Raw genomic sequence first — 21,931 nt, 5'->3', positions numbered from 1 at the left:
GATTCGATGTGGTGGTTATGTAGACTAGACGACGGGAGGCGGATTGAAGCCCATCGGGTCCTGCCACTGCCACGAGCATGGCCCAAGAGCAGCCCGCAGCCGCCCCGACGACGACGACGAGGCCAGCGCCAGCAGGCCTGGATCGTGCGTTGCCCAACCCCGGCGCCTCGGTTACGGTCGCCGCCGACCGCCGTCATCACAAGCGTGTACCGACCGACTCGTCAGCGCTGCCGAGCGCGTGCGCCGCGCACTGGGATGGGCGGATGATGCGATCCGGCGACCGGCTTCGCGCGACCGCGGAGTTACTCGCGAACAGCGGAGACAGCGGGATGCGGCGGGGGGAGCCTCGCGATTTCAGCTGGCGCCGCGCGCAGGAATCAAACCATCGCGGCGACCCCGCGACCTCTGTCGCGGCTGTGCGTGGCGATCTGATCTGGTCGCCGCCCCGAACAGCAACAGGTATCGACCGACAGGCGACGGACGCGCGCGCACACACTGTCACACATTTATATGCATTGCATCGCGGCTCAAGGGTGATAATGGTCCAACATGTTAGAATATAGGTGAATTGTCTACTTTTTTCCGTCAGCTTAATTTTTTGGGTTGAACGGCGAGCTTCTGGCATTCTTTGTGATAGGAGAGTGCCACAAAAGTTAAAAGACAAATTCTATAGGACAGCAATTCGTCCGGCGATGTTATACGGTGCTGAATGTTGGCCTACAAAAAGGCGACATGTCCAGCAACTGAGAGTAGCAGAGATGCGGATGTTGCAGTGGTTTTGCGGGCACACAAGTAGGGATAGAGTCCGGAACGAAGATTTCGGGATAGGGTCGGGGTGGCACCAATTGAGGAGAAACTTACCCAGCATCGGCTGAGATAGTTTGGACATGTCCAACGAAGGCCTCCTGAGGTGCCGGTGCGTAATGGAGTTCTTGAGCGGGTCGATCATGTAAAGAGGGGTAGAGGTAGACCTAAACTGACGTGGGATGAGTCGGTTAAGAGAGACTTTAAAGATTGGAATATCTCTAAAGAGATAGCTTTGGATATGAGCACTTGGAGACTAGCTATCAATGTGCCTGAACCTTGAATTTATTTCTTTCGGGTTTCATCTCTAGCCTACTCCAACTTGCTTGGGAAAAAAAACTATATTATTGTTATTGTTGAATTGGTCAGTACATGTAACTTAATATGAGAGATAGACCACAACTGTAACAAATCATTTTACTAATACATATGTTATTCCACACTACACCATCCCAAACCATCATCTTTCAAAACCAAACTAAACCAAACCGCATGTATCATCCAACCAGCTAACTCCAGTCAGGCTTCGTCTGGGCTCATTTCAGGCCTCTGATGTTCACGTTTGCCTGTGCGCGCTGCATGCCTATCCAGCTGCATTAATTGGCTAGAATAGTCGCTCTTAACCAACAATAAACTTGAAAACAAAAGCTCAATTCGTACAAAACTTTTTCATTGTGAAAGAAAAACAAAACCATACCAATAGATGCCAAATAGCAAAACCAAACCATTAAAACTGGATGCACCCAGCCATTAGCAGCTTGAATTGTGGCTGGCTTATTATTACCTGCATCACCGAAATCAATTAATGGTGCGCTAACTACCAATCTAACAGTCTCCCTCATTGTTTCTCACCATGTCAGCAAAATTGATAAAGTGGGATATAATTTAATATCATGAAACTCCAATTAAGACTGGCATAATGTTCCCACACAAAAATATAAAATCTCAATAGAATCTTGTAGGGACCATATATTTTTTCTACTGGAAATCTAGAACCGAGTAGTAGTTGTTTTGGGCGAATGCTACGGATCTCAGCTCCAAGACCAACACTTTCTACCGCACTTCCTCTATATAGCAATCACCCATAAACCCCTCCTGGGAACCCCAATTCCATCACTCCTCAGTACTCACTCTCCAGCTCTCTCAGCAAACACTGCAAGCGAGAGCTAGCTACCACAGACAAGGACACAATGCCACCCTTACCCAAGAGACCCGGGCCTCTCCTCGTCCTCCTCGTTGTCGCATTCGCGGCGGCGACGGCGGCCGCCTCCTCCGACGCCGCCGGCACTGTCCCCTTCTACCCCACCGCGGAGGCCGCCGCGGCCGCGCACTGCGACGGCACGCTCTACCCTGACGTCTGCCTGTCCACGCTGGCCGACATCCCGGACCTGCACAAGAAGACCCTCCCGGATGTCATCTGCGCCGCCGTGAACCGCACCGAGGACGTCGTGACGGCCACCGCCTCCAACTGCTCCTCGTACCTCCGGGAGAGGTCCCTGAGCGCGCGCGACCGCCTCGCCATCAGCGACTGCCTGGAGCTCCTGTCCACCACCATGGACGACCTCCAGGCCACCGTGGCGGACCTGGAGTCCCCCGCCGCCCGCGACAGCGGCTCATCGGCGTCGTCGTCCGCCGCGGGGGCCAGGCGCGTGACGATGGACCACGTGATGACGGTGCTCTCGGCGGCCATCACGAACCAGTACACCTGCCTGGACGGGTTCGCGTACCAGGACGGCGGGCGCGTGCGGCGCTACATCGAGCCGACGCTCCACCACGTCTCCCGCATGGTGAGCAACTCGCTGGCCATGGCGAAGAAGCTGCCCGGCGCGTCGCCGGCGCCGCGGCAGCCGTTCATGGGGTACGGGCAGATGGTGAAGGGGTTCCCGCGGTGGGTGCGGCCCGGGGACCGGCGGCTGCTGCAGGCCCCTGCGTCGGGCGTGGCGGCGGACGCGGTGGTGGCGCAGAACGGGAGCGGGAACTACACGACGGTGTCGGCGGCCGTGGCGGCGGCGCCGACCAACTCGAAGCGGCGGTACGTGATCTACATCAAGGCCGGCGCGTACATGGAGAACGTGGAGGTCGGGAAGAAGCACGTGAACCTGATGTTCGTCGGCGACGGCATCGGGAAGACGGTCATCAAGGCCCGCCGCAACGTCGTCGACGGCTCCACCACCTTCCGCTCCGCCACAGTCGGTGAGTACGCCTGCCGCACGCTTGATTACATTCTGAATGCTTGCTGCTCTGCTCCCCCCCCCCCCCCCCCCCCATTGCTTGCTTCGTGCATTCATCCCGTAGTACCTTGACGACGTCAAATCAGTAGTGGTTCAAAGCAGCAGTTCATCATTGCCAAGTAACAAATAATTCGAATTGTCAAGCAGCGCTGTAGCTTCAGTACCTAGCTTGGTGGTAAATGAAGAAGTAATTATTGATTTGTTAGGGAAGAAAAGTATTGCAGGTGGCTGATAGCTGGTGACGGGTGTTGATTTAGTGTGAGAGAAAAATACTGCTGATTGATTAGCTGACAAATCAAGCGAATACAGTGAATCTAGTAGCCGATTGATTGGATGAGAAACCAAGCGAACGCAGTGAACCTAGTGGCCGCTAGGTGGTAGTTGTACATATTAATTAACGCGTGCGGGATACAGAATTGGGGTTACTGGCCGGCAAAGTACGGGCGGGTCCCACCAACCAGGCATACGATGCAGAATTAAGCGCTGGCGGATGAGAGCATGCAGAGCACGATGGACGCTATCGTTGCCAACTTGCCATTGCTATCCGACCAGATCGGCTGCTGTGCAGAGGCTGAAAAAAATGCTCGGTTCCTGTAGCCAGGAATTAATCGCACCAACTTGGCCAGAAACGCACGCGTGGTCCTGTAGTCCGTGCACATCTTCGAGTGGATCAAATTAAGGCCGCCTCTTGGTTCTAGGCTAATCCCGGCGTACCCATTTTCACCACCGGAAAACAAATTAAATAGAGTGCCGGAAAAAGCTTGTGCCCGTTCACCGTGACAGATATATACGATTCTGAACATCCTCTGGAGTAGTTATTTTGATTAGTGCACTAGTACAGATCGGATCTTTAGTCCCGATCCACAACTCCTTTTAGGTCCATTAGTCCCGGCGATCTGAATGCCTGCCTGGCGATCTGACCTCCGAAATAAAGACCACCAGTGAATGCACTGATCGAGCCAAATAAAAGATCAATAAACCATGCCATGGCATGTGTTATTGTGTGAATTAGATAGATCTCGATCTTTATGGTAAAAAACACGCAGTCAGGTTAGATCAGGGCAACTCCAACGTATAGTGCAGAAAGATGAGCTATTATCTGACACGTCAGGTGGTGTTAGCTTGTCATATTTTACTTCAACATTTAGCAATGTCTAGCACCGCTTTGGATCCACATTAGGAAATAAATGTGGGACCGAAGCCGGCGACCAGAGGGAGGGTGAATGGGAGCCGATCAAAATTTCTTTCGAAATTCAAACCGTCGGCCTATGTCCCGAAAATCACCCAAGCCCTCATGCGTTCTGGCCAAAGTTTAGGATAGCTATTGAAAAGCTAAACCAACACAAAAGGCCTCGAACGAACGAGTGAAATCCCAAAGTAATTCGGAAGCGATTCGGGAAAACAGTTGATCTGAACAGCCAGGACCGGTCTGACCGGTGCGATGGACCGGTCTGACCGGTCGTGTCTGTTCAAAAATGAGCAGACCGGTCTGACCGGTTTGTCCTACCGGTCTGACCGGTAGCACCCAGAAAACCCCCGAGAAATTGGATTCAAACGGTGAATCTTTGAGCAAACGACCACGAAAAGCGGTGAAACTTGGGGGATTGCTTCGCCCCTACCCCGTGAACATATTCCCAAAAGATCTCAACCTAAATATCAACGAATCTAGAGAATTATGGGGGAGATCAAAAGGGATTGGGGTTTTCTCAAATACTCGAAAACTTCAATTCTGAAGAGCTCATGATTCCAGAGTGATTGATACGAAGCTAGAAGCACAGGAATCACTCCAAAGAACCCTACAAACCGTCGCAATCAAGTTCATCAAAACCAAAACGAAAATCCATCAAAAAAGCACAAGAGGGACGGGATTGGTTTGATTCAAAAGCCCAGAGGGCACAAGGAGGATAGGGCCTCCTTTCCCAATCAAATCCAATACAAACTCTCACAAATCCATGGACAAATCTACTTTAAAGAGAGAAACAGAGAGAGGAGAACACAGGGGCGGCGGCCTAGAGAAACAGAGAGTCCACGAACAGATTACAAAAGCCGCTATTAACCTAACACAAGTGAAGGGGTATTTATACCCGCGGGACCGGTCAGACCGGTTGGTTAGACCGGTCAGACCGGTGCCAGGGACCGGTCAGACCGGTTGGCCTGCAGCACCCCCTGTACACGATCTCATCCGACGGCCGAGGTTCTTTCTTCGAAACGAAGTCTTCTCCGCGATGCCGCCGTCTTGATGAAGATCCAGTCCGCGGTTTTGGAGGGTCCGCGAAACCCGGGTAGGTGGCCGGTTTTGAGAAAAACCGCCAAAACCTCACGCGCGGGAAGATTCCCGCCTCCGCGCCGTGGCCCTAGACGCCGTTCCCGCCTCGGCCTTCTGACGGCCCTAGACGCCGCCCGACGCCCGTCACCTCTTCGCCCGCAGCGAGGCCCTAGACGCCGTCGACGCCCGTCGCCTCCGTCAGTCCCAAGACCGACGCCCGTGCCTCCACGACTTGGCGTCTTCAACCGCCGTCCGCCTTCTTGGTTTTGTGGCGCAAAACAAGAAACCCGCCTTCCGTCGTCGCTTGCGCCCTCGATCCAGGAGTGGACGCCACAGCTGCCGCCCGGTCCGAGCTCCGGTCCCGGCTGCCCTTCACCGCCGTCCACTGCACGGTCCATCGGCCACAGCACCTCCACGGCAGCTCCCCGTCGACACTCGACGCCCGTGTACCTGCAATCCAAAGACCAAGCGCACGATCACACCGCACGGTTGACAATTCACTCATCACAAGCAGGATAGAGTACTCAACATTCCTCAATCTCCCCCTTGATAAGTGCATTGTCAACACACCACCTGAAACCAGAGAAGTGATAAAAAGAGAAGCAAGAAAGTGAAGAACTCAAACAAGTGACACAAAGCTCAGAAAGGCAAGAACAGTCACTTACTCAAGCACAGATCGATCCCCTAAGACAAGGGCAACGACTCGACGCAATCGATTAAAAGACAAAACATGACTCCTCAAAGACAGAGGTAACGCTCGACGCAGTCATGCAAGCAGCAGAGGGAAAGCGAGAAAACCAGGAGCCAAAACCAAAACAGAAACTCCCCAAGCAAAGTTTTTCCCTCTCACAAGTGCAACTCTCCCAAAATGATGCACTCACAAAGCCCTGTGCTCAACAAGTTTTTCAAAAATCAAACAACTCTCCCCCTTGTTCGATCACTTCTCTCAAAATTCTCCCCCTTGTTGGCACATGCACACATCAAAGCTACAAAGACCTAAAGCTCCCCCTGAAGCTGAGACTCCCCCTGAACAGATGCTATGCAATGAATGCAATGCAGGAGGTGTAAGTGAAAACATTCAGGGATACAAAGATATGAGCAACATCTAGTCTCAAGCATGTGTGCATCCATAAACAAGACCTGCATCTAGCTCAACAGGGTATATCAAATCAGTCTAGAGCTAGGCAAGTTCAGTTTAGGAGAAATAAAAGCATCACCCATGATCTAGCACTAACAAGTAGGAAATGGAAAGCAGTGCTACTCAAACTCATATAGGTGAGCCAAACCTGCCAAAACATGTTGCGAACATTCATTTTTCAATTAAATTAGTATCAAGCAATTCTTAATGCCAGGGGTTGAAAGCTTGTCATGCTTTACTTAGCAACGAGGCCAAGCTTATGCCAAAAGACAATCAGAAGCTTAAAGCACTCGTTTCAGTCATGCACAGCCTTGCCCGGGTTCTCACAAGTGCAAAGTGAGCCGTCCCGAAGGCTCGATCAGTGCGACAAGCAATCCCACCTGGATCTTTTCAATCCATTTCATGAGCAGTTCAAGCAATTTTTATCAGATTTAGATCATTCCAAGTATGAATTGCTGAACGAAAAGGCACACTAGCATGAATAAGATAGCAAAGCACATCAACACGCCCTAACATGCTAGTAGCCAAAACAGGGTGATCATGTTTTCAGATTTTCAAATCAAAATAGCTTAACTCAGATGATGTCATATACACAATGGAGCAAGCTATACATGATCAAATTTATCAACTCACACTAGCAGGCACTAGAAGATCATAGCAATGTATACAAGAATGCTAGTGCAAGTGAGACAATGCAAAATGCAAACATGTACAATGCATATGCACAATGTAACTACCAAACCTAGAAAAACAAAGAGAAGCAAAACAAAGACCTACCAAGCTAACCAAAACAAAAGTCAGCAATCAAAAGGGGTAACAAACCCCAAGCGAGCAAAGGTGTCCTGCTCTAGCGGTTTGGTTAGTATATCTGCGGTTTGCCTCTCTAAAGGGACATGGATCAGGTCTATATGTCATCTCTCCTCTCTCATGGTTGTCTCGCAGGAAATGGAATCGGATGTCTATGTGCTTGGTTCTGGAGTGTAGGACAGGGTTCTTTGCAATGCTAATGGCTGACATGTTGTCTACAAAGATGGGAACCCTACCGAAACTCAAGCTATAATCCTGCAAGGTTTGTTTCATCCAAAGTATCTGGGAGCAGCAGCTAGCAGCGGCAACATACTCAGCTTCTGTGGAAGAAAGCGCTACACTAGCCTGCTTGCGAGAGGACCAAGACACCAAAGATGTACCGAGAAACTGACAAGTGTCGGATGTCGACTTGCGATCCAACCGACACCCACCGAAATCAGCATCAGAAAAACCCACCAAAACCAAAGAAGAATCCGCAGAATACCAAAGACCAAATTCAGGGGTGAATTTCAGATACCTGAAGATGCGTTTCGCCACCTGCCTGTGGGAGGTGCGCGGAGAAGCCTGGTAGCGCGCACAAAGGCAGACGCCGAACTGGATGTCCGGTCGCGTCGCCGTCAGGTACAGGAGCGAGCCGATCATGCTCCTGTACTCCTTCTGGTCCACCGCCTCACCGTCCAAGTCCTCATCAAGTGTCGTAGATGTGCTGATCGGAATCGGCTGAGGAGACAAGTCACTCATGTCGAACTTCCGCAGCAAGTCTCTAGTGTACTTGGCTTGATGGACAAAAGTGCCCTGAGGAGTTTGCTTGATCTGCAGCCCGAGGAAGAACTGCAACTCACCCATCATGCTCATCTCGAACTCCCTAGACATCTGCTCAAAAAACTTGGACACAAGAGCGTGAGAAGAGCCACCAAAGATAATATCATCCACGTATATCTGAACTAAAAGAAAATCAGTGCCGGATCGCATGAAGAACAAAGTCTTATCAACACATCCCATTTTAAAGCCCTGAGCCAGCAAAAAAGTTTTCAATCTATCATACCAAGCTCTAGGTGCCTGTTTCAAACCGTAAAGAGCTTTCTGAAGTTTATAAACACGGTTTGGAAACTTGGGATTTTCGAAACCAGGGGGTTGCTTTACATAAACCTCTTCTTCGATAAAACCATTCAAGAAGGCAGATTTAACATCCATTTGGAAAACATTGAAACCCTTGGAAGCAGCAAATACAAGAAAGATTCGAATAGCTTCCAAACGAGCAACAGGGGCAAAACTTTCCTCAAAATCAATACCCTCTTTTTGGCAAAACCCCTGGGCAACAAGACGAGATTTGTTTCGAACAACCAAACCATCCTCACCCTGCTTGTTTTTGAAAACCCACTTCGTTCCGATGGGATTACAAGCAGGTGGAGGCTCGACCAAAACCCAAACTTGGTTTTTTTTCAAAATTTTCAAGTTCCTCATGCATGGCATTGACCCAATTAGAATCAGAAAGAGCGTGTCCAATATCTTTGGGCTCAAAAGAGGCAACAAACGCTGAATGAGCAAAGCCAGCGATACTCGTTACCTTGGACCTGGTGACTCGCTCGTTGAGATCACCTAGCATCTGTTGAGGTGGATGGCGACGCTGAATGTGTCGCGGTGCTTCCCGTGTCGAAGTCGCCTCCTCCTCAACCAAAGCTGGTGCCTCCTCAGGTGCAGCTGGTGTAGCCTGAGTCACCTCCTCGAACAGCCCCCGGGAAGTAGACGTAGTCGGGTCGGGGCCGTCGTCATCGTCCGAGCTCGTAGCAGAGATAGCTGGGTCCACAGCACGCGTGGTAGCCTCAGCCTCGCCATCTGCAGCTTCTTCCTCCTCATCTTCAAAGATGGAGGTGCCGAGCTCATCATCTCCTGCAACTTCAAAGACAGAAGAATTACACGGTGCAGTCTCGTCGAAAGTGACTTCACAAGTCTCTCTGACGATGTTAGTATCAATAATCAGCACACGGTATGCTCTAGAGTGAGAAGCATATCCGAGAAAAATACCGTCAGACGAGCGAGACTCAAACTTATCAAGATTTCCATCTTTCAGCACAAAACACCGGCAACCGAAAACTCTGAGATGGTCAACATGGGGCTGGCGTCCAAACCGCAACTCATAAGACGTCCTGTGCATGAAAGCACGCAAGAAGATGCGGTTGGACACGTAACAAGCGGTGTTAACCGCCTCAGCCCAGTATTTGCGAGGAGTCCTATGCTCATCGAGCATCGTCCTCGCCATCTCAACCAGTGTCCGATTCTTCCGTTCTACAACTCCATTCTGCTGTGGAGTGTAGAGAGAAGAATACTGGTGTTCAAGACCTTGATCACTGCAAAAGACATCAAAACGAGCATTTTTGAATTATGTGCCATTGTTAGAGTGGATCGCTCGCATGGCCTGGGGTAGCTCGTTTTTCAATCTCAAGATCAAGTCTCGAACAAACTCGAAAGCCTCATCCTTGGTTCTCATGAAAAAGACCCACGAATAGCGAGAAAAGTCGTCCACAATCACAAGCACGTACCACTTCCCACCAACAGACATCACCCTGGAAGGACCAACAGTGTCCATGTGTAGCAACTCTCCAGGGTGAGAAGTCATCACCTGATTAACAGGCGGATGAGAAGCGGCAATCATTTTCCCGTGACAACACGGATGGCAAACAAGGTTCTTCTCAAACTTCAGTTTGGGCAATCCTCGGATCAGGCCAAGTGAGCTCAATCTCGACAACAAATCGAAACTCAAATGTCCTAGTCTCCTATGCCACTTCCACAAATCAGAAGAAGGACCAGCCATCAAGCAATGAGAAGGGCCAAAAGGAGTTCCAGAGAAGTCAACCAAGAAAACTCGATCGCGAGGTGTAATCTGGCAAACCAAATCTCCCCTGGAATCCAAAACACGCGAACAGCCCTCCTTGAAGCGAACCTCAAACCCCTCATCAAGAAGTTGCAAAACAGAGAGCAAATTAAAACCAAGATTTGAAACCAAAGCAACTTCTCTCAGGGTAAAGCGATCAGAAACTCGAACAGCGCCAAGTCCATGTACCTTTCCTCTTCCATTATCCCCGAACACAATGTACTCTTTTGAGCGCATCGGGGTGAGGCTGGAGAACCATTTGTTATTTCCGGTCATGTGGCGCGAACAACCGGAGTCCATGATCCACCTGTTCTCCAAGCCTCCGACCTGAAAATCAGTAGTGAGACAAAGGGTGAGCAAATGTCTCAACACTGGGGTTAGCAAAGTGAGAAGCAAACCAGTGTCGAGCCATTTGCTCTACAAAAGGGTTAGCAAAACCAGACAAAGCGTATCCCCCGTCCCGTCTACCGCGTGACTGACGAACACCACCGCGAGGAAAGCGTGGAGCCTCAAAACCTCCTCCAAAACCTCGGTCTCGTGGTCCATAGCCGTATTGAAAACGACCAGGAGCACGGCCGGCAAAGCGACCACCTGCTGGAGCATGGTAACCACCACCGTCTCCCTGACCTCCACCTACACGGTGCACCCTAGCATCTCGCCTATCACCACGCCGAGAAGGATCATGCACCCGAACAGAGTACATGTCCGCGTTCAGTCTCTCCTGCTCTCTCCTCACAGCCCGCTTCCTTCTGAAGCAAAACTCCTCCAGGTGACCTTCCCTGTCACAGAACTCGCAGTGGTACCTCACCTCACGCTTGGGAGGTGGAGGCCTAGCCTGCGGACGGGGAGGAGCAGTCCTCTTCTTCTGGGCAACCTGGGCTGTGGCAGCAGGGAGCGTGTCGAGGGAGTTCCTCAGCTCATTGGGCTTTGGAACCCAAACCTGCTTCTGCGGAGGTGCTTTCGGTGGTTCTTTAAGCACACCATCCGCGGGGTCAACAAGCGAAGGCTGCGTACTCGTGCTAGCAGTGTTTCCAGCAGTCTTGCCAATCTTACCATACAATCTATCAAAGTCTGACTTCGTGTATGTGTAACCGACCCTAAACCCATCATCACGCTTGAACTGCTTAATCAGCATGCCCAACTGCGGCTCACTGCTAGAGACCCAACTCAGAATCGCCCTAAGATAGGTATTCTCATTCTCTAAGTTGGCTTTCTCTACCGCAAGACTATCTAAATCAGCAATTAAACCAGGGCAAACAGAGCAGTCAATAGGTGGGCTAGACTCTACGACCTTAGTCTTTCCAAAAGACTTGATCAAAGCGTTCTTCTCCTCTAGCTCCAACCTAAGCGTGGGACAAAGCTTACAAGCGCCAAGCAAAACTGGCCTAGACTTCATCTCCTCTAGCTCGCACACAACAGTAGCAAACTTGGACTGCAACGAAGCTAGATCGGACTTAAAGATAGGACGCTCCTCGCATTCAAGCACATCGCTAACAATAGGAGCATCCTTAACCAGTTCTAGTTCATGCTTGGCCTTAGCGAGCTCATGTGACACGTCGGCAAGCGAAATCTTAGCAACATCTAAGTCCGCGACGTTCTCATCATGCTTGGCACGGAGAGCAACAAGATCGTTCATGTGAGATATGCAGCCAGCTCACTCATCCTCACTAGACTTCTCCCTAGCACAAGCCAGCTCAGCCCTAAGCTTTCTACGCTCTCTGGCTGCTTCCTTAAGCAGCCTCTTCTGGTTGTCGAGAGCGGCGTACAACTCGCTAACCTCTGTATCAAGCAGGTCGATCGTGGAGTTTACCTCTAAATCGCTCTCAGATCCAGGAGAAGAGCCGGAGTGCGTCGGTGTAGCGTGTCCACCTGAAGACGCACGAGCACCATCAGCTTCGCCCGCCATGGTGCAGAAGCTCTTGCGCCGACCGGCCGCCAAGCAAAGGCCGATGAAGCCGGTGGCTTCCTTGTCCCGCTTCTTCTTCTTCTTGTCGTCATCGTCGGAGGTCGGTGAAGAAGAGCTGTCGGTGTCAGAGCTCTTGTCGAGGTCGCTGAGCTGCGCCAGGAAGGCCTTCTCCCGCTTCTTGGCCTTGTACTGGAAGCGCTTCTTGAGCGACTCCTTGTCGAAGCGTCCTCCCCGGTCACGACTGCGGTGCTTGTGGCGCCGACGCTCCTTGTTGGAGCCTCCCTCGTCACGGTCACGGTGGCGGTAGTAGTCGAAGGAGTTGTTCTGGCCACCGCCGGACTTCTTGGGGCAATCGGCGATGAAGTGGTTCAGATCGCCGCAGTTGTAGCACCCGGGGTTCTTCTTCCTCTGCCTGTTGTGGTAGACGCGCTGGAACTTGCTGATGAGGAGGCACAAGTCGTCGTCGCCCAGCGTCTCCAGCTGCTCATCTGAAACAGAAGGCAAAGAGGCAAGAGAAAAGCCAAGAGCAGAGTTAGCGTTAGAGCCCGATCCACCACCTGGGCTGGTCACAAGAGCGACGCTCTTGGAAGGAGCGGCACGATTGAGCTTGGCTCGTGTCTGGTTATCCACCTCCGTGGCCTTGAGCTTGCTGAAAAACTCGTTCACCGTCAGAGTATCATAGCCAGCAGACTCAATGATGGTGTTCACCTTGAGATCCCACACAGAGCGATCAAGTGCGTAAAGCAATTTGAGGGCCTTCTCGTGCTCTGTGTACTCAAGGGCACCAGCAGCTCTGTTCGCATTGACCTTGTTCACAATCGACTGAAAACGACTGAAAATCAGGTCAATGCTCTCACCCGGCTCCTGTGTGAAGTTCTCGTACTCACGCCGGTGAGTCTCGAACAGTCTGGCCTTCACCTGAGGTGTACCCTCGTGGTAGTTCTCAAGGCACGTCCAAATCTTGTGAGCTTCCTGAAAACAATGGACGCGTGAGAACTCCGCACGAGAAACGCCAGCGAACAAGGCATTGACGGCCTTGGCGTTAGCCTCGTGCTGGGTCACCTGAAGAGGCGTGACCCGAACAGCCAGCACCTCGTAAAGCTGGTTCTTGGTAATCTCCCAGACATCGGCTCCCATGCTCTGCAGGAAGGCTCTCATGCGAACCTTCCAGTAGGCATAGACCTCGCCGGAAAACACCGGGATCTTACCAAGACTCGCCATGGTCGCCGAGTGGTTTTTGAACCGGTTAAGATACTGAAAACCTCAACTAAGCTCTGATACCAATTGTGGGACCGAAGCCGGCGACCAGAGGGGGGGTGAATGGGAGCCGATCAAAATTTCTTTCGAAATTCAAACCGTCGGCCTATATCCCGAAAATCACCCAAGTCCTCAAGCGTTCTGGCCAAAGTTTGGGATAGCTATTGAAAAGCTAAACCAACACAAAAGGCCTCGAACGAACGAGTGAAATCCCAAAGTAATTCGGAAGCGATTCGGGAAAACAGCTGATCTGAACAGCCAGGACCGGTCTGACCGGTGCGATGGACCGGTCTGACTGGTCGTGTCTGTTCAAAAATGAGCAGACCGGTCTGACCGGTTTGTCCTACCGGTCTGACCGGTAGCACCCAGAAAACCCCCGAGAAATTGGATTCAAACGGTGAATCTTGGGGGATTGCTTCGCCCCTACCCCGTGAACATATTCCCAAAAAATCTCAGCCTAAATATCAACAAATCTAGAGAATTATGGGGGAGATCAAAAGGGATTGGGGTTTTCTCAAATACTCGAAAACTTCAATTCTGAAGAGCTCATGATTCCAGAGGGATTGACATGAAGCTAGAAGCACAGGAATCACTCCAAAGAACCCTACAAACCGTCGCATTCAAGTTCATCAAAACCAAAACGAAAATCCATCACAAAAAGCACAAGAGGGACGGGATTGGTTTGATTCAAAAGCCCAGAGGGCACAAGGAGGATAGGGCTTCCTTTTCCAATCAAATCCAATACAAACTCTCACAAATCCATGGACAAATCTACTCTAAAGAGAGAAACAGAGGGAGGAGAACAAAGGGGCGGCGGCCTGGAGAAACAGAGAGTCCACGAACAGATTACAAAAGCCGCTATTAACCTAACACAAGTGAAGGGGTATTTATACCCGCGGGACCGGTCAGACCGGTTGGTTAGACCGGTCAGACCGGTGCCAGGGACCGGTCAGACCGGTTGGCCTGCAGCACCCCCTGTACACGATCTCATCCGACGGCCGAGGTTCTTTCTTCGAAACGAAGTCTTCTCCGCGATGCCGCCGTCTTGATGAAGATCCAGTCCGCGGTTTTGGAGGGTCCGCGAAACCCGGGTAGGTGGCCGGTTTTGAGAAAACCGCCAAAACCTCACGCGCGGGAAGATTCCCGCCTCCGCGCCGTGGCCCTAGACGCCGTTCCCGCCTCGGCCTTCTGACGGCCCTAGACGCCGCCCGACACCCGTCACCTCCTCGCCCGCAGCGAGGCCCTAGACGCCATCGACGCCTGTCGCCTCCGTCAGTCCCGAGACCGATGCTCGTGCCTCCACGACTTGGCGTCTTCAACCGCCGTCCGCCTCCTTGGTTTTGTGGCGCAAACCAAGAAACCCGCCTTCCGTCGCCGCTTGCGCCCTCGATCCAGGAGTGGACGCCACAGCTGCCGTCCGGTCCGAGCTCCGGTCCCGGCTGCCCTTCACCGCCGTCCACCGCACGGTCCATCGGCCACAGCACCTCCACGGCAGCTCCCCGTCGACACTCGACGCCCGTGTACCTGCAATCCAAAGACCAAGCGCACGATCACACCGCACGGTTGACAATTCACTCATCACAAGCAGGATAGAGTACTCAACATTCCTCAATAAAATACTCCCCTACTCAGCTTTTTTCCACGCCATGTGCTGCTCCTCGATGAGAATGAATGATTTTTTAATGTTAGCACCGGGTGCTCAGTTAAACTACCGGTACCAAAGATTTTTAAGCTAGCACCACTGCTCCACCATTTGGCCAAGGTGGCAATGCTTTCTCTCACCTGCTAGCACCTCCTTGGCAACCATGTTGGAGCTACCCTCAGTAACAACGATGCATCATGTTGCAAGTCTTGTCGAGAAAAGAGTAAAATGCATCAGAGGTCCACTAACTTGTAAGAGTATGCCATTTAGGTCCACGAACTCCAAATATGCATTTTTAGGTCCATCAACTTGTAATTTGTGTCACTTAGGTCTATAAACTCGGAAAGTGTATTTTTAGGTTCATGAACTTCATCTATGAGTAATCGTGTGGCTATAGACCCTTAAAGGTCACCCCGATATAGCGTCCATGAATATTTTTCAAGCCCTCACCGAGAACCATTCTAGGTTGATCCAAGTCTAACGTTACCATAAGATTTTTCGCCACAACATATTGCACCGCCATATCTGGCCACCCACACCACGGAGGATAGAATATCCCCTACTATGATACATATGTTGTTGAGTCCCTCTATAACCTTCTCTATCTTTCCAAAGCAATCAACCCCTACTCTTCACCCATATCACAGGGTTATATCTGGATCTAAACTCCAGAACTCACCAATGGCCGTCCGGAAGCCCCCTTTGAATCCCAATACATATCAATAACCTTCAAAATAAATCTTTCATCCCCCTCTCCTCTCCCTATGCACTTGATTTGGAGTTGGGCTCAAATTTTACCATTCTGACGAAACTCCAGCAATGTGTGAGAACTGTGTAGCTAGATTCATGTTGGTGCGATATCAGTGCAGAAGGCTAGGTGGAGGGGTATGGACTTAGGTGATATAAATTACAAGTTTATGGATCTAGAAATGAACTTTCAGAGTTCGTGGACCTAAGTGACACAAATTATAAGTTTGTGGACCCAGAAATACAATTTTTAAGTTGATGGACCTAAGTGACACCCTCCTATAAGTTGATGGACCTCTGGTGCATTTTACTCTCGAAAAAAATAAGATCGTGTCAGGTACTGCCGGCTGCCGCCATTGCAGTGGGCTACCAGCAAGTAGTATTGACTGTGTTTAGATCCCTGAAAAAGTAGGAGAAAAAGCAACATCGGATACTGCAGCACACTGTATCACTTTTCGTTTATTTGTGGTAAATATTGTCCTACCATGATCTAACTAGGCTCAAAAGATTCGTCTCGCAACGTGCATTAAAACTATGCAATTAGTTTTTTATTTACCTATATTTAGTACTCCATGCATTAGTCATTTGCTATATTTAATGTTTCGATGTGATGGAAAGTTTGGATTTGGAGGGTTTGGGGATCTAAACACACCCACTGTGTTGTTCGTAGGGACCTCGAAAACCTTGTAGCTGTAGCGCGTGCAATTGGACCCCGGTGCATGCATGCAGTCACGCAGGACAGAGGAATCGAGCTGTCCAAAGTCCAATCTATCATTCCCTTCCTTTCCGGCCCTGTGCCGGCACCACCACGGCACCACCACCGTCTACGACTTGCCCCACCGCTGCCAGTACCGTACCGGTAGCTAGCTCTGCGCAGATACAACCAGGGAGCAGGAGTACAATGAGATGCAGTCACCAGTCACCAACCAACTACTCTCCCGGTCTCACCTCGCATGCGTACTCGCATGTACAAGGTCCGAGATCTACGGTGGTTAAGTTTACAAGAATTTACTAGCCGCGTACGCACGCTGTAGGCACGATCGACTCGGTCACTCGGGGCCCTGAACATCTGCAGGTAAATACGCATGCAGTAAACCTAGCCGTACATACGGGCCCTTTTTAACTACATTAACTCGACTCGGTTGACGTGGGGTTGCTAGCTTGCAGACAAGAGGGTCGGCACCCGTGACTCTCCTTTTTATTCCTTGAAAAAAAACACAATGTGAGCGCGCGCGCATAGCTCTACTACTGTTTTGCCACGGTACGTAAACATGTAACCACGTACTTCCTCTATTCTCTTTTGATAGTTCTATTTTAAAAACTAAAATATTTTAAAAACTAAAATATTTTCAAATAATAGTCCTATTTACTATTGGCATGGACTATAACAATAAATAGCACTTGTAACGAGAAATTTCCAGATAAAACATTGGTTGATCAACTAAGAAGTCTTTGTTGTATTTATTATATAATAAGTAATGTTGTTTTCCTTGGTTATTGTATTAAGGTGAAATAAATCTATCAAAAGAGAATGAAGGGAGTAATATTTTAGAGCCTGTACGGTAATAAGGCTTGGTGTAGCAATTTTTTGAAATCGAGTTTGAAAAACGTTCTGGCAAAATGGTTTCATCTGTTTTTTATGAATGGATTGAAAAGAAGGAACCGGCTGGAGCTACATTTTGTGATTCCACCATCACAATGTTCTGGCTTCACTAAAATCTTCTTGTATGGAGCCACTACATGACCACCCGTGATTCCACCATCACAATGTTCTGGCTTCACTAAAATCTTCTTGTATGGAGCCACTACATGACCACCCGTTTGGCAGGGTTTTGGTTGAGCTGTTATTTTAAATCTGTCAAAGGGCTCCTAATATATTTAGAGCTCGTTTAGTTACCAAAAAAATTTTGCCTCCCCTTTTGGACACATGCATGGAACACTAAATATAATTAAAAAACAAAATTAATTGCACAGTTTGGATATACATGACGAAACGAATCTTTTTATCCTAACTAGTGCTTGATTAATCATAAGCGCTACAGTACTAATATATACTAATGATGCGGTCAAAGGCCTCAACAAATTATTCTCGTAGTTTCCAAGTGAGTTCTGAAATTAGTTTTTAATTAGTGTTCGAAAACCACTCTCGACATTTGGTTAAATATTCGATGTGACATCAAAAAAATTTCGTTTCACCAACTAAACACACCCTTATCATTTTAGCTAAGAGGGATGAATCCTTGAACACGAGAGACGGCGGGGAAGTAATATATTTGCGACATAGCACGTGGCGCGCCAATGCTGCAACGCACTCTTCCGGGCGTATGTGCACATGTGACATGCACGTACAGTGGGCTGCTTCGAAGTCAGTGCTGCTTGTCGTGTCACTGGCACCACAAGAGATATCCTCAGCTTTATCTAGCATGCTGACGTGCCTTCGCGTGGACCTAGGTAGCGCGGTCGCCGTCGCCCGCCTCGCGCGCCTGCCTCGTGCCGTCGTGTCGTCGTGCGCGTCCGCAGCCTCGCGTCCCGGGCGGCCGCCTGTGCTTCCCGGAATGGACTGGCATCCAAAATTGAAATACTAGAATCCAACGAAATCAATTGTTTTCAGCACGCAGTCCCCTTCCCTTCAGGCTCCCCTCCCGGCCGCCGCTCGCCGGTGACCCACCCGGACCCGGCGACCATCCCTCGAGATGGAAAGCTCCTGCTCACCATGATCTTGACGAAGTCGTACTTGGAGGAGGCGTTGCGGGAGGGAAGCGCCTGCTTGGCGGAGGCAGCGGTGGCATCACCGCGGTCGGGCGGCGGGTCTAGATGAGCGACTATGGGTGATGGTGTTGGGCCCAACTCCAGCAGCTGCTGCATCGCGTGGGGTTGGGATCGGAGGATTTGGGAGCGATGTGGTGGATCGAGCGGAGAAAAAGAGGGAGGGAGAAAGAGGAAGAATCCTCACTCGGCCGCCAATCCTTCTTTGTGGCCCGCTTGAGTCGACCTCAGGCACAGCCATGGCGAGGGCAGCACAGTGATGCGGCGGGTGTGGTGCTACTCGGCTCCTGTTCATGTGTTCAGGGAAGTCCAATTCATGTTGGATTATCCATTATTTTTGTCCTACGTATCAAGGCCAATGGATTTTCAAATGAGTGGATGTCCAAATCCAATTAAATTCAAATCCAACTGATCCAAGTGCATAAATCCAATTTGGACATTAGATTAGAACCAATCCACTCCTAGGAGTACCCACCTGCATGTGGGCGCAGCTTTCCATGCATGCGGAGCCCTCGTCGCTCTGCTCTGCTGGCTGCTGCTCATTGCTGAACGCGACGGATGAAAAACTTGCGTGCTCTTCCATTTCGCTTGCCAGTATACAAACGATGCCATACTACGGCTGCAGGCACCCACACAAGCCCATAAAGCGCCCTGATTGTTCTCTTGCTCTTACAATCGGTACAAGTAGATTATTTATTTGAAACAAGTCTATTTTACCCCTGAATTTGTTAAGGAATCCGAAAAACCCCCTGAACTCGAAAACCAGACAAACTGCCCCCTCATCTCTTCAAACCGGGCAAACTACCCATTGGAGTGGCTTTCTACTGTGGTCCCCACAGGTCAGCCTCACAGCCCCCATCTCTGTCTCTCCCGAGCTCACCACCGCCGCTGCCGCCGGTTCCTCCTTGCGTGCATCCGGCAACAGAGCGGGCCGGCGCGGCGGACCTCGAGCGCGACCGCGGCGGCAAACCTCGCGAGAGGCGGCAGCGGCGGAACGAGCGGCGGCGATAGACCTCGCGCACGGCCGGCGGCGGAGTGAGCGGTGGAGCAGGTCGGAACCACTCGCGAAACACAGCACCGCTCGCCCCTCGCGTCGCGCCCACATGCGCTGTGCGCGCGACACTGCAAGTCACCTGGCCGCCATTGGAGCCACCGGTCTCGATTCGTCGTCCTCCAGGCATCCCGCTTCGATTCCGCGGGCCATAAGTTCCCTCACCACCTCGCCAAGCTCCTCGGCTCGCCGCCCCAGCCGACCGACCCCCGGAGTCGCCCCAGAGCCGTCCGCAGTGCCGCCACCATACGCCGACGCCGCCGACCCAAGCCTACCGGTGAGGACCACCCTCCGCTCTCCCTTCACGACGATAAACGACATGGGCATGTTGGTCACGATCTCGCCGGGCCGGTGTGCACGCTAGCCCGCCGTGTTCGCCGCTGCCGCCAACTCTCATCACCACGCAGCCGCCTATCCGTAGCCCGCCATCGCTCGTCGCCGCCTAGCTCCACCGTAGAGCCGCCTCCAGCCACCGCTGCGCCGCTCCGTCGCGCACACGAAGTCCACCCTCCGCTGGTAACGAGCTGCAGCGCCGTGAGGCCGGCGGCCAAGTAAACCCTCCGCCATCTCGCGCACTTGCCGCCCCACCTCGCGCCGTGCCCGGCCCGGCTTTGCCCTGCTCCACCACACTCGCTCGCTGGGGAACCACACCCGGCTCCCTCCGACCTGAGCGGCGCGTGGATCCCCGAGCGGCGAGCTCGCACCATGTGGATCCGCGAGAGTCGTGGGTGGCTACTGGCGGAGGGAGGCGTCGGCGGCGACGGGCGGGGAGAGAGAAGAGAGAGGAGGGGCTGACATATAGGGCCCACATGCTGAGACGTGGGGCCTATCGCTAAAACCACCATGAAAACCAGCCTGGGAGGTAGTTTGCCCGGTTTTGAAGAGTTGAGGGGGTGGTTTGCCCAGATTTCGAGTTCAGGGGTGTTTTTCAGATTTCTTGACAAGTTCAGGGGTAAAATGGATTTGTTTCTATTTATTTCCGTGTTTTGATATTTTATATACTCCCTCCTACCGATCAAGTGTTTAATTCATCGTATTTTGATATCTCTGTTTTTTTATATAGTCAATTTTACAGATCTTGGGTTTTTAGAGATCTTGGTGTTCAGTGTTATACATGATGGGCCAGGTCGAAGAGAAACATATGAACTGGGCCAGCCCTCTTCAACAACCATAAATGAATAAACAATTTTTTTTGCCGCTGACGATCTGTTTATATATCCTGGGCCGCATGCATGCAGCTGTCGTGGGCAACAATTTTCTGGCCCGCGACCTGACGATCGAGAACTCTGCTGGCCCGTCGAAGCACCAGGCGGTGGCGCTCCGCGTGGGCGCCGACCTCTCCGCCTTCTACCGCTGCAGCTTCGTGGGGTACCAGGACACCCTGTACACGCACTCCCTCCGCCAGTTCTTCCGCGACTGCGACATCTACGGCACCATCGACTTCGTCTTCGGCAACGCCGCCGTCGTGCTCGAGAGCTGCAACCTCTACGCCCGCCGCCCGCTGCCCAAGCAGAGCAACATCTTCACGGCGCAGGGCCGTGAGGACCCCAACCAGAACACGGGCATCTCCGTCCACCGCTGCAAGGTGGCGGCGGCGGCCGACCTCGCCGGCCGGGAGGCGTCGACGCGCACGTACCTGGGCCGGCCGTGGAAGCAGTACTCCCGCACGGTGTTCCTGCAATCGGAGCTGGACTCCCTCATCGACCCGGCCGGGTGGCTCGAGTGGAGCGGCGACTTCGCGCTCGACACGCTCTACTACGGCGAGTACATGAACACGGGCGCCGGCGCCGGCACGTCCGGGAGGGTGAAGTGGAAGGGGTACCGCGTCATCACCAGCGCGGCGGAGGCCAGCGCCTTCACCGTCGGGTCCTTCATCGACGGCGACGTCTGGCTCGCCGGCACGTCCATCCCCTTCAACACCGGCTTGTGAGCGCTAGCGATGCATCGTCATTATTCAGTGATGCATGCTGATTCACATGCAGTGGGCCGGGGAAGATCCGAAGATGTGTGGCAAACAATAAATGGGTGGTGGCGTGATCAAGTTGCATTGTGAGGTGGAAAGGCACCGATGGTTCGGTCGGTCGTCGTGTTGCGCAGCTGCCGTTGATTCTTTTTGTGTCGTTCCGTCTGTATACATACGTGGCATTGCATGAATGAAACTCGGATCGGTACACGCGTCAATGAATGAACCTAATACTACTCCGTATAGCTACGTTTAAATCTGGTGTACTTTTCTCTCATCGATCTTTTATTGGTGATCGATCGAATGGAGTCTGTGCATCCAAAGGTGGCGGAATCCGGTGCAGCCGGTCAGGGCAAGTATTATGGGTCCTAGTCATCAGGTTAAATAGCTGTCCATGTTACAAATGAAATTCTAGCTAGAATAGAGAGGAAGGAAGTGTAGAGTAGCATAATCGAGGATATGTCTCAGCGCAAAAAGCGAG

At 51.5% G+C, this 21,931-nt stretch overlaps 1 protein-coding gene across 1 annotated transcript; it reads left to right on the top strand.

Moving 5' to 3' along the window:
- Positions 1-1,894: 1,894 nt before the first annotated feature.
- LOC120673784 (pectinesterase-like) lies at positions 1,895-21,725 on the top strand. The gene is made up of 2 exons (XM_039954788.1): positions 1,895-2,997; positions 20,726-21,725. The coding sequence occupies exons 1-2, from the start codon at positions 1,995-1,997 to the stop codon at positions 21,415-21,417; spliced, it is 1,695 nt and encodes a 564-aa protein (XP_039810722.1). The 5' UTR covers positions 1,895-1,994; the 3' UTR covers positions 21,418-21,725.
- The last annotated feature ends 206 nt before the right edge of the window (positions 21,726-21,931 follow it).

Source organism: Panicum virgatum, chromosome 5N, assembly GCF_016808335.1.
Source record: "Panicum virgatum strain AP13 chromosome 5N, P.virgatum_v5, whole genome shotgun sequence".
Lineage (NCBI taxonomy): Eukaryota > Viridiplantae > Streptophyta > Magnoliopsida > Poales > Poaceae > Panicum > Panicum virgatum.
The sequence above is the reverse complement of the archived record's forward strand: the minus strand, read 5'-3'. Positions and strand labels throughout refer to the sequence as shown.

Coding starts and splice junctions, on each gene's coding strand:
- LOC120673784 (XM_039954788.1), top strand. CDS start 1,995: ATGCCACCCTTACCCAAGAGACCCGGGCCTCTCCTCGTCCTCCTCGTT. Junction 2,998..20,725: donor CTTCCGCTCCGCCACAGTCG/GTGAGTACGCCT, acceptor GCATGCATGCAG/CTGTCGTGGGCAACAATTTT.